Source organism: Pan paniscus, chromosome 4 (genome assembly GCF_029289425.2).
Source record: "Pan paniscus chromosome 4, NHGRI_mPanPan1-v2.0_pri, whole genome shotgun sequence".
Taxonomy (NCBI): domain Eukaryota; kingdom Metazoa; phylum Chordata; class Mammalia; order Primates; family Hominidae; genus Pan; species Pan paniscus.
Genome location: NC_073253.2, coordinates 170,652,865 through 170,665,379, shown reverse-complemented (window position 1 = coordinate 170,665,379; position 12,515 = coordinate 170,652,865). Strand labels below are relative to the sequence as shown.

General features: G+C 41.1%; 1 protein-coding gene across 7 annotated transcripts in view; it reads right to left on the bottom strand.

The window, feature by feature from the left end:
• Positions 1-4,922: 4,922 nt before the first annotated feature.
• The window catches only part of SFXN1 (sideroflexin 1), a 51,595-nt gene continuing 44,002 nt past the window's right edge, over positions 4,923-12,515 (bottom strand). For 4 of the 7 annotated variants that reach the window (XM_057302380.2, XM_034960988.3, XM_034960985.3 and 1 more), the window contains exons 10-11: positions 12,215-12,262; positions 4,923-8,043 (exon numbers count right to left, since the gene is read on the bottom strand). In XM_057302380.2, coding sequence (XP_057158363.1) covers positions 7,947-8,043; positions 12,215-12,262 — 145 coding nt within the window. In that variant the 3' untranslated portion in view covers positions 4,923-7,946. Of the gene's footprint in view, positions 8,044-9,735; positions 12,263-12,515 lie in introns of those variants that run through there. The other 3 variants (XM_063604714.1, XM_063604713.1, XM_034960986.3) reach the window with 2 other exon arrangements.

Sequence of the window (12,515 nt, the reverse complement as noted above, 5' to 3'; positions counted from 1 at the left end):
TCCCTGCTCCCTTCCCACCGCCAAGGTTCAGGGCTCAGCCTCCGTGCTCCTGCAGAACCTGGTGTTAATTGACCTGTGTGTCACAGTGCTGACGATGCTGAGGGCAAGGACGGGGGCTGGTCCACCCTGGTTTTTTGTCCTCCCCTCCCACCCCCAACCAGATGCCCGGTACAATGTACCCTAAAGAAATGCATCCGGAATGGACGAATCCACTCCTATCCGTGGGACGCCAAGCCAGGGCATCTTCCCAGCTTGCCGCAGCAGGAGAGACCATATCTTTCTTGTAGCTTCCGCTGCCTCTTTCCTGACTTCGCCTGGTAGATGCACGTCCGCGGGAGGCAAGCGGTTGCCCCGGGCCACCTGCCGGCAGCTGCGGGGAGCGCCCGGCTCCGGCAGCGCGATCTTGCAGACAATGCTGCGCCCTGGCGTCGCCTCTCAGCGCTGCGCCGCTCTCCTGGCTCGGAAATCAGAGCCTGATTCAGGCCTGACAAGGCTCCTGAGGTCCACGCTGTTTCCATCTTTTCCAGTAGGGAGCTGGAATCTAGGGAAGGGTCCACGGTTGGCTCAGTATCCCCAGGGCTTTCGAGCTGGGAGAGCTGAGAGTTGTCCCAGGGCTGCCAGCATGGGAACCTGCGCCGGAATCATCGCCCACCCTGCGAGGAAGCCTGGAGACTTGGTGTTGCTTCAAGCTATGACATTACTCAAAGGCCTGAACTGGGTGGTTTTTTGATTATAATATGAATACAGGTGCATTCCAGAAAATTTGGGAATTAGAAAAGTGTAAATAAAATAAGGATTACCTGCAAACTCAGAGACACCAACTGTTAACCATTTTGGTGTATATTCTTCTTATATGTCTTTTATGCATATCGATGTATTTATTACAAAATCGAGATTAGAATGTACATAGAATTTTTAAAATAGCATTTAATATGTCCTGAGTGCAGAGGCAGAAAAGAATCTGCAAAAATAGAAAAGCATAAAGAAGAAAATTTAAAAATGACTTTCAGTTTCATCACGTAGAGATAGCCTTCCTTCCCAATTTAGTTTATATTTATGACAGTCAATCATTATATATATATATCTACTTAGCAAGAATTCAAATCAGAAATTTAAAAAAATTCCCAAGATAAAAATTTATTTATTTTTTGAGACGGAGTCTTGCTCTGTTGCCCAGGCAGGAGTGCAGTGGCGCAATCGCGGCTCACTGCAACCTCTGCCTCCCAGGTTCAAGCAATTCTCCTGCCTCAGCCTCCTGAGTAGCTGGGACTACAGGCGCATGCCACCACGCCTGGCTAATTTTTTGTATTTTTAGTAGAGATGGGGTTTCACCGTGTTAGTCAGGATGGTCTTGATCTCCTGACCTCGTGATCCACCTGCCTTGGCCTCCCAAACTGCTGGGATTACAGGCGTGAGCCACTGTGCCCAGAGAAAAATTTATTTTTATACGTTGGATTACCCCATAGTAGTACACACTTAGTATTTTTTTCTGCCTGAAAATTTCTCACCATCTTTGGAAAACATCCTCCAACCTCCCCTTCCTCCAAATCCACCCAACAGGCTCCATTCATATGGCTTCCATAGGAGTAGCCTTGTTCTTCTGTGAACATGAGTGTATACATCTGTGGGATTAGGTTTCAGGAGTGAAACTGCTTAAAACAGAGTTATGCTTTTATACCTTTTGATAGATACTGCCAAACTCTTGTAGACATTGTAGCAATTTGCACTCTGATCAGCACTCATGAGAGTAGCTGTTTCCCAATAGGGTCACCAGCAAAATGTTGTCAGCCTTTTGTCCCAGGGATCACGCATCCATCTTACATTTAGCTAAAATGTACTGGATGTGCACTGTGCCAGGTACCAGGTTAAGGGCTGCCTATTTGCTAATACTCACTGCATCCTCACAATAACTCAGTGAGGGAAGTAGTAGTATCTTCATTTTACAGATGAGAAAACTGAGGTTTAGAGAGGTTAGCCTACCTCAGTTTGAAGAACTGAGCTGAATCCAAGCCTGGGAGGTCCAACTCCAAGCATTCATCCTCCTGACCAATGGTTCTCAAGTTTGAATGTCCATCAGAATCATTCAGAAGGCTTGTTAAAAGTTGGCTGGGTCCCAGCTTGAGTTTCTGATTTGGTAAGTGCGAGATAGACTTGAGAATGGGAATTTCTAAGGTCCCAGTGATGCTAATGCTCTGGTCCAGGGACCACACTTTGAGAACCATTGCTTGTATGACTCTCATATGAGGCCCCACCTGGAAATTACCTTTGACCTTGGCTGGGTGCTCATTGGAACTCTACATATTCTACGTACCTTGTATGTATGTGTATGTGAATGTGAATAAAACCCTTCGTGGTCTTTTGAATATCTCGGGTAAGGTTTGTGGCAAACGATTTCACTTCTTTAAGACTTTCCCTAACTTTTGAATGGAGATGATGCTCAGAGGAACCCTTGGGGAAACTGCAAGGAAGAATGTGTGGAAAGAACACTGTGGAGATTGTGAAATGTTGTTCTAAAGCTGGTTATAATTATTCCTGTTGATGGGGAAGCTATGAGAATTTGGGAGGTATAAATTAAGATCGTGGTTCTGGGCCAGGCGTGGCGGCTTACGCCTGTAATCCCAGCACTTTGGGAGGCCGAGGCAAGCAGATCATGAGGTCAAGGGATCGAGACCATCCTGGCTAACACGGTGAAACCCTGTCTCTACTAAAAATACAAAAAATTAGCTGGGCGTGGTGGCGGGCACCTGTAGTCCCAGCTACTCGGGGGGCTGAGGCAGGAGAATCACTTGAACCTGGGAGGTGGAGGTTGCAGTGAGCTGAGATTGCACCACTGCACTCCAGCCTGGGCAACAGAGTGAGACTCTGTCTCACCAAAAAAAAAAAAAAAAAAAAAAAAAAAAAAAAAAAAAAAAATTGTGGTTCTGCCATGGTGTGACACTGGGTAAGTCAGTCCACTTTCCTGAGCATCAAATTTCTTTTCTTTGAAAGTGGGGATATTATGGGTTCAGTGAGGATTAAACAAGCCCCTATGTGTATCAGCCCTGGTTTCCTTCTGTTCCAGAAACTCAGAGGCACTGTGTCCTCTGCGAGGAAAGGGCTCATTCCAGAACAATGCTTATAACGTGGTTGCTCACAGTCATTTCCCCTCTAGCCCTCTTCTCAGAACATCTCATATTCCCTGTTCTTTCCACATGCTGGTGATGACCTCTTTGTAACACAAAATGGATTCTTTTCCACATTTGGATAGGAGGTTAAGTATACTTTGCATATTCCTAGAAATAGCCCAGGTTGAACCCAATGACCACATGGCCCCCGGGCTAGTGTCAATTGTTCTAGGTGCTGGGGATATGGCAATGGACAGAACAGAAATCCAAATCCTTGCCGTCATGAGCTCATTGTTATGTGCCCCCAAGTACGTCAACGATGACCCACCCTTCCCATGGTTTCTTGGAATCTGGTGAGGGGTAAATATTCAAATTCATGGAAAATCACAAGTTTTCCTCTAATTGACCCAATGAAGCTCACTGACCCCTGGGAACACCAGGAATGTGGCTGTAGCCAGAACTTCTCAAGCTGCGACAGGTTCAGGGATCACCTGGGGCTCTGGGTATCCGTCAGATCCTGGCTCAGCAGGTCTGGGGTCTGGTCTAAGAATCTGCATTTCTAACAAGTTTGGATGTCTCTGGTCTGCAGACCACACTTTGACTATCCAGGGTTTAAGTGATGCTTTATCTCATCCCACCAAATGTAATCTTATTTTCCTGCAGCTTTTAGTAAAACTCTGAATATGCAGAAGAAAAACTAATTTTATTAGCATATTCCAGTTGTCTACATTTTTGGACAGGGCTGTAGGTGTGGGTGTCAGATCTGGTTTTCAAGTGACCAGGAGCAGCCTGGAGCATGCACTTCACTAATGCAAGCCCGTTTCCTCATCTGTGAGTGGAGACTCTTCCTACTTCTGTCTCATTTATGCAAAACCTTAATTGTTGGACATTTTTAAGGGATGGATTTAAAGTCTCCACTTGACCATTTTAATCTGTGATTTTTAGTTAAGTTGTGTGCTATCTCTGGCAAAGTTGCCAGGGTTCTGAAATCTTACCTTTAGCAATGATATACTGGCATTTTGAAGGCACACCCACTGTCTCTAGAGCAAATATACAAGAGGCAACCATTCATTGACTGTTTACTAAGTGCCAGGCAATATGGTGACAGCTGTGCAGGGATTAGCTCATTTAATCTTTGTAACAACTCTATGATTCAATGATTTCTCCAAACAGTCATAACAAAAGCCACAAAACTGAAGGTCACAGAGAATGTCATTGGCCCAAATGCGTATTTTATAAATGGGCGCAATGTAGATTGGACCTGGCTCTGTCTGACTTCTAGACCTACGCTCTTGCATATATTTAAATAATTTCAGTGACAACAGAGTTACTGTAGCAAAACAAATGCAGAAACATGGCCAAGGAAGTTAAAATGCGTAGCTCTGTATCAAGTCTTTTATTAAAGCACTCCCCAAACTTAGGTTAATTTAGACTTTCTCTGTTAGTAAATGCCAGTGCCAGGTTAGAATCAGATCAATTAATATAGAAGCATGTTTCCATCACCGTCATGTGCAGAGGTGTTGGCCATCCAAGTTTCAAGCTGAAATCCATCCCCCATACCCATCATTAATATTCCTGGAATCACATTGTCATAGGAGTTTGGGGGGTGGGTGGGTGTGCCTTTATGTATATGAGGTTCAAAAAGGTGGGAGACTGGTAGCCCAAAATAGAAATATATTTCTTGTTAAAGGCATAATACAAAAATATCTTTTCATTAGGAGTTGCTGATGGTACTGTAGATATTAACTTTGAATGAAAAGTACCATCAGTTGTAACACACAAACTGCTTTATCCTTTATGTACAAATAAAAGAGAGAATTTATTTTCATTCTGAGTTTATTTAACATTTCATCCAGTTGAACTGAAATAATACATGGCCTCCAACACTGGCAAGACACTGTGCTAATACTGAAATAAAAACTGCCAGTCAGTAAACACTTACAATCATCATCCTTTGTATCATGTTAATAGAAATATTAATAACTACTTAGCTTTACAAGCTTATTGCACTTCATGTGGATTTTTTTCTCCAGAAAAGGTATTTCTAAAAGATCGGCAAGGATTGCCAATCTTGGTTTATTTGTTCTTTCTTATAAACCGTGATCAACATACACAGTTGATAGCTTTATATAAAAGCATTAAGAGTCTGAAGCATCAAAAAACAACGTTTAAAAAGATGCAGCTCCATGTTCATCATCCCTTTTATAATCTCTTTTTTTTTTTTTTGAGATGGAGTTTCGCTCTTGTTGCCCAGGCTGGAGTGCAATGGTGCGATCTCGGCTCACTGCAACCTCCAGCTCCCGGGTTCAAGCGATTCTCCTACCTCAGCCTCCCGAGTAGCTGGGATTATAGGCATGTGCCTCCATGCCTGGCTAATTTTTTGTATTTTTAGTAGAGACGGGGTTTCTCCATGTTGGCCAGGCTGGTCTCAAACTCCTGACCTCAGGTGATCCACCCGCCTCGGCCTCCCAAAGTGCTGGGATTACAGGGGTGAGCCACCGCACCCGGCCATTCCTTTTATAACCTTTATCACACATAACCGGAGTGTGTAAAATTTTGGTTAGTTTGTCAATCTTCTAACCAGTCATTAGCTCTTCACTGGAGGTTAACATTCTGAAATGGAGCTACAGACTACCTGGTAGGGGGAGGACTCTGAGAGGAGCGGGACACCTGGGGCAGGCAGCAGTGCCTTAGCTTCTTATGAAAAGAGCCCTTCAGCACCTCATGGAGAGCTGCCCTGAATTTCAGGCTTTTACCACTTTATAAAGAGACGCGTCGAGGACAACAGAATCTGTCCAAGGCCAGAATGTCACGGGAAAACCGTTTTGCTTCCAATGGTTTAAGACAGAAAATCTAAATGAGAAGACTCTGGCAGCATCAAGGAAGGCTCTGAGTGGCCCAAAGCTTCAGATCTATTAATCCTTTCAGAGAAAAGAGAAACACAGACACAAGGCACGCCATTTTTTCTTTATGAGGAAATTCAGTCTGGTCACATTGTCAGAAAAAAAATCTGCCAAAACTAAATAGTTTCTCTATTTTTTTCATTTACAATCTCTGAATACAATGATCTACACTTCATGAAATGTCACCCCTCAGTATCCGTGGATGCTTGGTTCCAGGACCGCCCTCCGATACCAATATCTGCAGATGCTCAAGTTCCTGATATAAAATGGCACAGTATTTGCATATAACCTAGGCACATCCTTCTGTATACTTGCTAAATCATCTCTAGATTGCTTATAACACCTAATACAATGTAAGCACTATGTAAATAGTTGTTATACTGTATTGGTTTTTAAATTTGTATTATTTTTCATTGTTATGTATATTTTTTATCTTTTTAAAAAATATTTTCAGGCCGGGTGCGGTGGCTCACGCTTGTAATCCCAGCACTTTGGGAGGCCGAGGCGGGCAGATCACGAGGTCAGGAGATCGAGACCACAGTGAAACCCCGTCTCTACTAAAAATACAAAAAAATTAGCCGGGCGTGGTGGCGGGCGCCTGTAGTCCCAGCTTCTCAGAGAGGCTGAGGCAGGAGAATGGCGTGAACCCGGGAGGCGGAGCTTGCAGTGAGCCGAGACTACGCCACTGCACTCCAGCCTGGGTGACAGAGCGAGACTCCGTCTCAAAAAAAAAAGAAAAAAAAAAAAAGAAAAAAAAAATTTCCATCCAAACTTGGTTGAATTCACAGATATAGAGCTCACGGATACAGAGGGCCGACTGTCTATGATGTTAAACATCTACAGAGTTGAAACATAATCTGTTATATTAAATATATTATCTATGAAATCACTACAGATGATGTAAACAGTGGTACATGGTTTCATTATTTTCAAATGAAGTGGAATGCAACATACAATATTCAAGTAAAATTCATTGTGACTGATTCATACACACATTATCACTGTATCTTTCTGAAAGCCAAAGAGATCTATAAGGATGACAAGAAAAGACATGTAGGTAGCTGGAACTGTAGTCTCACTTTTTACCAAAAAAAAAACAATGAACTGGATTCAGCCCACTCATACAGCACTGGTATTGAATATACTTCCAAAATTTGACATTTGTACATTTCAGTTATTTCATTATTTGATGTAAATAATTGAATATAAAGTCAATAACTGCAAGGTAAGATTATCATCTTTATAAGAACATAAAACAATAAATTAAAAGTCAACCAAGGCAATCCACTCATAATCTGAATGTATATAATGATCCAGCAGGGAAGGCATGTTGCAGTGGTCTGTGACTGACTTTTGGAAGGGGTGTGAAGGAGCTTTTATGCTCCAAATCCAAAAGCTTCATCACCTTCATTGGGCTAGTGCAATCCCCAAACTAGAAGCAAACTGCCCTTAATATTTCGGGGTAAGTTTTTATAGATTAGCCCAGAGCTTTTGTATTTTCCCAGTTCACTGCTGCGATCTCCTTGATTTGCAATGGGAGTGAGATGAAAATTCAGTATTTTAAACAGATTTCTTTTTTCACTGATTGATAATCAATAGAACATTTACTGACCATATACTGAGCACCTATTCTATGCCTACCAGTGCTTTTTTAAAACCTGGGTGAGGGCTGGTATATCGTCTTTGAAAAACAATGACTATAAAAGCTACAGGAAAGGTATTTCTATAAATCATAACATGATTCAGTGTAAGGGAGTATCAGGCACTTGGCCCACGCCAGGTGCTCTGTTAAAGTAGCAGCTTTATTCTCAAAGGCTAATGTGGATCTTTAAAAGGTTTCCGTAACTGGGAGAACCCAGGTTGAACAGGATTTTTCTCACCAGCATGGCTACACCAGCTTTGCAGTGGCAGAATGAGCTGCAGAGGTTTCCTTCCTGCTTTACAATCCCTTATTGAAGTACACGCGTCGCAATTCAGGATGGCTCTCTTGGATCTTAGCTTGCAACTCGGCCTCCAAGCTTGTCACAGACATGGAACTGGGATAAGGGAGAAATGACAGGGTTATTACACAGGCAGAGGTGAGAATCAGGACCTAGAAAGAGCAGGGAGAAGGCACAGGTGTGGCGATCCCAGGACTGGTACAGCGGGTCTTGTTGGAGAAATGCTTCATGCAGCTAGAAAACGAGATCACGTTCCTTTCAGAAAAATGTCACTCATAATGAAAGAAATGCACTGGGGAACCCAACACCCAACTTTTCCCTCTCATATCATTAAAAGGTGAAATCTCTTATTGCCGGCAAGAGTGTATGGTGATGACACTCTCAGGCCCTGCTGGTGTTGGAAAAACCATTTGTGGCAATGCCACTTCCTAAGAAAAACGTATCAATCATTTGCAATGTTCACCATTGATAAAAAAAGAGATATGCAGTCAGTGAAATGTATAACATTGATAATCTGCCTACATTAATGTGCTTTTGTTTACTGTATGTAATACACGCTTATTAAAAAAATTTCAGAAAATACTAAAATGTACAAAAAAAAAAAAACCCCAAAACATTTATAATCCCGCTGAGGGATAACCACTGTTAGTCTTTAAGTGCTTAAAAATGTATTTGAAGGTATTATGGGTGTATATATATTAAAGCTTATTCTTTAAGAGAAACGCACACTCATTAAAGTATAAAGAAAAATTGTCCAGAATACCTACCAGAAAAACTGCTAATATTTTGATATGTAATTAGTTTAAAAAAAATATTTGAGGCTGGGCGCAGTGGCTCACACCTGTAATCTCAGAGCTTTGTGAGGCTGAAGCAGGAGGATTTCTTGAGGCCAGGAGTTTGAGACCAGCCTGGGCAACCTGGTGAGACCCAAATTTTTGTATCTATAAAAATAAAAAATAAGACAGGTGTGTTGGTGTATGCCTGTGGCTCCAGCTACTCAGGATGCTGAGGCAGGAGGGTTGCTCGAGCCCAGAAGTTCAAGGCTGTAGTGAGCTATGACTGTGCCATTGCACTCCAGCCTGGGCAAGAGAGTGAGACCCTGCCTCTAAAAAACAATAAACAAATTGATTAATATAGTTGACATGTGATAGACTGTAAGGTTAAAAAAAGTCAGGATATAAGCTTATATTTAAAATATGCAAAACAAATTTTAAAAATTACGAATATAGAAAAAAGGTAGGAAAAAAATGTCACGATGGCTATTGTTTATGTAGTGGGCCTTTGCGTAATTTTAAATGATGATGATGACACTGATGATGGTAATGATAATGGCTATGACTTACAGCTCACTTGCTGGGCCAGACGTTATGCATTTTAACCCTTATGAAAACTCTGTAAGTCCAGTATTATAATTGTACAGGTAAGGAAACCTGAGGTGCAACTGAGATGTTGAAGGCAGATCTTTCTTGATCCCAAAGCCCTGCTATACCACCTCTTGGTCTTTCTGTTTTGCCATTGATCTCTAAGTATCTGTAATTACTATGAATGTATGTTAAAGGCCCAAGTCTGATCTTGGAATTAAAGTTATTCAAACCTTGGTGGATGATGGGGAGTATTCTCTTTTTTATCTTCCAGGAGAGTTTGTTTGAAATTGGAATAATCTGTTTCTTGACAGTTGGGAGAAACTTACCTGTAAAACTACCTGTTTCTTGTGTTTTCTTTGTAGGAGGAAGACTAAATGCTGCTTCAGCTTCCTTAATGACTATCTGGCCTATTCTGACTTTCTAATTTTTCAGCTTTGCTAATATTTTTTCCAGAAATTTGTCTATTTTGCCTGTTTTCAAATCTGTTGGTATAATGTTGGTATTATTTTTAATCACTGCTGAATCTACAGTTGTACCTCTTTTTCATTCATATTATTTGTGCTTTTCTCTTTCTCTTTTTGTTTTGATTAATCTCACCAGACAATTGTCTATTTTGTTTCTATTTTCAAAGAACCAAGTTTTCACTTTGTTGATCCTCTACTCTTTCTTTTATTTTATTGATTTCTGATCTTAATCTCCTTCCTTCCTTCTTTTCTGATGTTTATTCTTTTGTGCTTTTTTTTTTTAAGTTGGGACATTTAGTGCATTGATTTTCAGCTATTCTTCATAATATAAACATTTAAAGCTATAAATATCTCTCAAAGCAACACATTTGCTGCTTCTCAAAAATGTTAATAAAGAATGTTTTCATTATCACTTGTTCACATAGGAGACGGGAAACTGTGGTGCATTCATGCAACGCACTATTATACAACAATAACAATGAATGGACTATAGGTACACACAATAATGTAGATGAATCTTAGTTCTGATACTGAATAAAAAGAACAAGTACTAGAAGACTATACATCTTATGACAGTGTGACACCCTTGTCTAAAAAGTTCCTAAGACAAACTAAAGATACATACACAAATATAAAATGCAAGAGCATGAAATTCAGCATGGTGGTTAAATCTGCAGGGGAGGCAGGGACACAGGTTGGGAGGAGCCTATAAGATGTAACTTATTGGAGATTATATATATATATATATATATATATTTTTTTTTTGAATCTCGCACTGTTGCCCAGGCTGGAATGCAGTAGCGTGATCTTGGCTCACCACAGCCTCTGCCTACTGGGTTCGAGCGATTCTCCTGCCTCATTGGGCACTGAATTTGTGGATATTCATTATATTATTAGTATAAGTAAAATAAAAATAAGCAAAACAGGGTCATGCTTGGATCAATGAGGATACTATGTTACGAGCCAAGGAAAAACTGAGGAGCCAGAGACCTCAAGAAGCCAAACATACAATGTATAAACAACAAAACAGAGTAAGAAGCTATTTTAAAATACAGTAAAACAAAAGAGGATTGGTTTCTCAAATGTAAAACCACACGCTTTCTGAGGGCCTTGACCTAAGGACACTAGTAGTTACAGAAAGCTTTCCATTTCTACCCCTAGAGTTTCAATGAATCATAAAAAATAAATGTTAGGCTACATTTTATTTCTTGCAGCACTCAAAGAAAAAAGGCCAAAGTAGAAAGTTTCTCTATGGGTTTTCAAATCTAAAACCCTTTCAATCTGAAAATAATTACAGCTACATTTCTTAGGTGTTTTACAACTTGGTATCAGGCACACCCCTTGGCATTTTATGTGCTCAAAGTTTAAACTGCTAAATCAAGGCCAGCTGCTGAACACCAGTGTTCATAAGCCACATACTACAGAAATGGACATTCTCAGGTTGAGCCCCAAGACTCTGGGGTTTGTACAATTAAGCAGGTATCATTATCCCACTGTAGAGATGAGGAAATTCATCTGAATCAGGCTCCCAGAGCAAGTTCTGAAGGTCCTGCCCTCTTCAAGGGGGGCTCTTCAGTAGGCCCCAAGGTGATGAAGGGCTCCTGTCCATGAGGTTTAAGTTTCTATTCAAGAACAGCAGGGTCGGAGACAGAGTGGGAGAGCAGATACAAGGTGGAGTTCTCGATCAGGCAGAGGGATCTGACAGCATTCGTTCTAGAACAGAACACCTCATCCAAAACCAACTCCGCAAGGCTAGGGGATTAAAGACCGTATGTTCGGGACCTACTGACCCACAAAGGAAAGGGTATTACCAAGGCAAGGGGCCTGGTAACACTTACAGAAAATGACAGACAACAAAATGCCGCTGCTTTGTGTGTTGGTGTCAGGTCAAGAGCAGGCTGGAGACCTGATGTAGACAATGCCGATTTAACGCCGGTTAGTCCTGTTCTCACATCAAAGGCGGGATTCAAGGGCAGTTTGTGATGAGAGGCACGCACAAGAAAGCTTTTAAGGCAAAAAACTAAGTGGGAAGAAAGGAAGCAAATATACCAACCACCTAAGCTAAGTGCATATAATTGCTGTCCCTGGGGGTGGAACTTGCATCCTATCATATCTGTATTACAGATGCATTTGTCAGTGGATTGGACCATATTTTAAATTTTCATAAAAGCAAATTTGCATCAGAGTTAATCTGATTCTTACAAAAGAATAAAGCATTTTCAAATTTAACGGAAGGGGGTAGAAAAGAGCTGGGTACATCTGAAATTAGACAGATGTGGGTTTGATTTCTGCCTCCATCCCTTCCTTTTAAGAGACCCTGGCTTCAGTATCTTTTGAGTCTCAACTTCCCTGCCAATGAAATGGAATAATGGCACCTGCACTTTCAATTGATTTTTAGGATTAATACTCATGATGATTGGAAGAATAACAAATACATACCTTTTCTGAGGAAACAGGGCACAACACAGGGGTGTAGCAAACACCAAACTTAAAAAAAATACAAAAAAAAAGTCAGACCATTTTAAATGGTTAATTTTCAGCTTATTTTTCTATTTTACTTTTATAACAATCCCTTCTTTCTTCAGAGCATTACGTTCTGTGTTGTCTAACAAAAATAAGTCCTGTTTGTGTAAGTTTTATTACCTAGGATTGCCAAAATAATGAAAAAGTCACAGAGACAACAATTTAAAAAAGAATCACACGAATAGCCCCCCATGTTGTAGGTTTCTCTAAAGGCAGT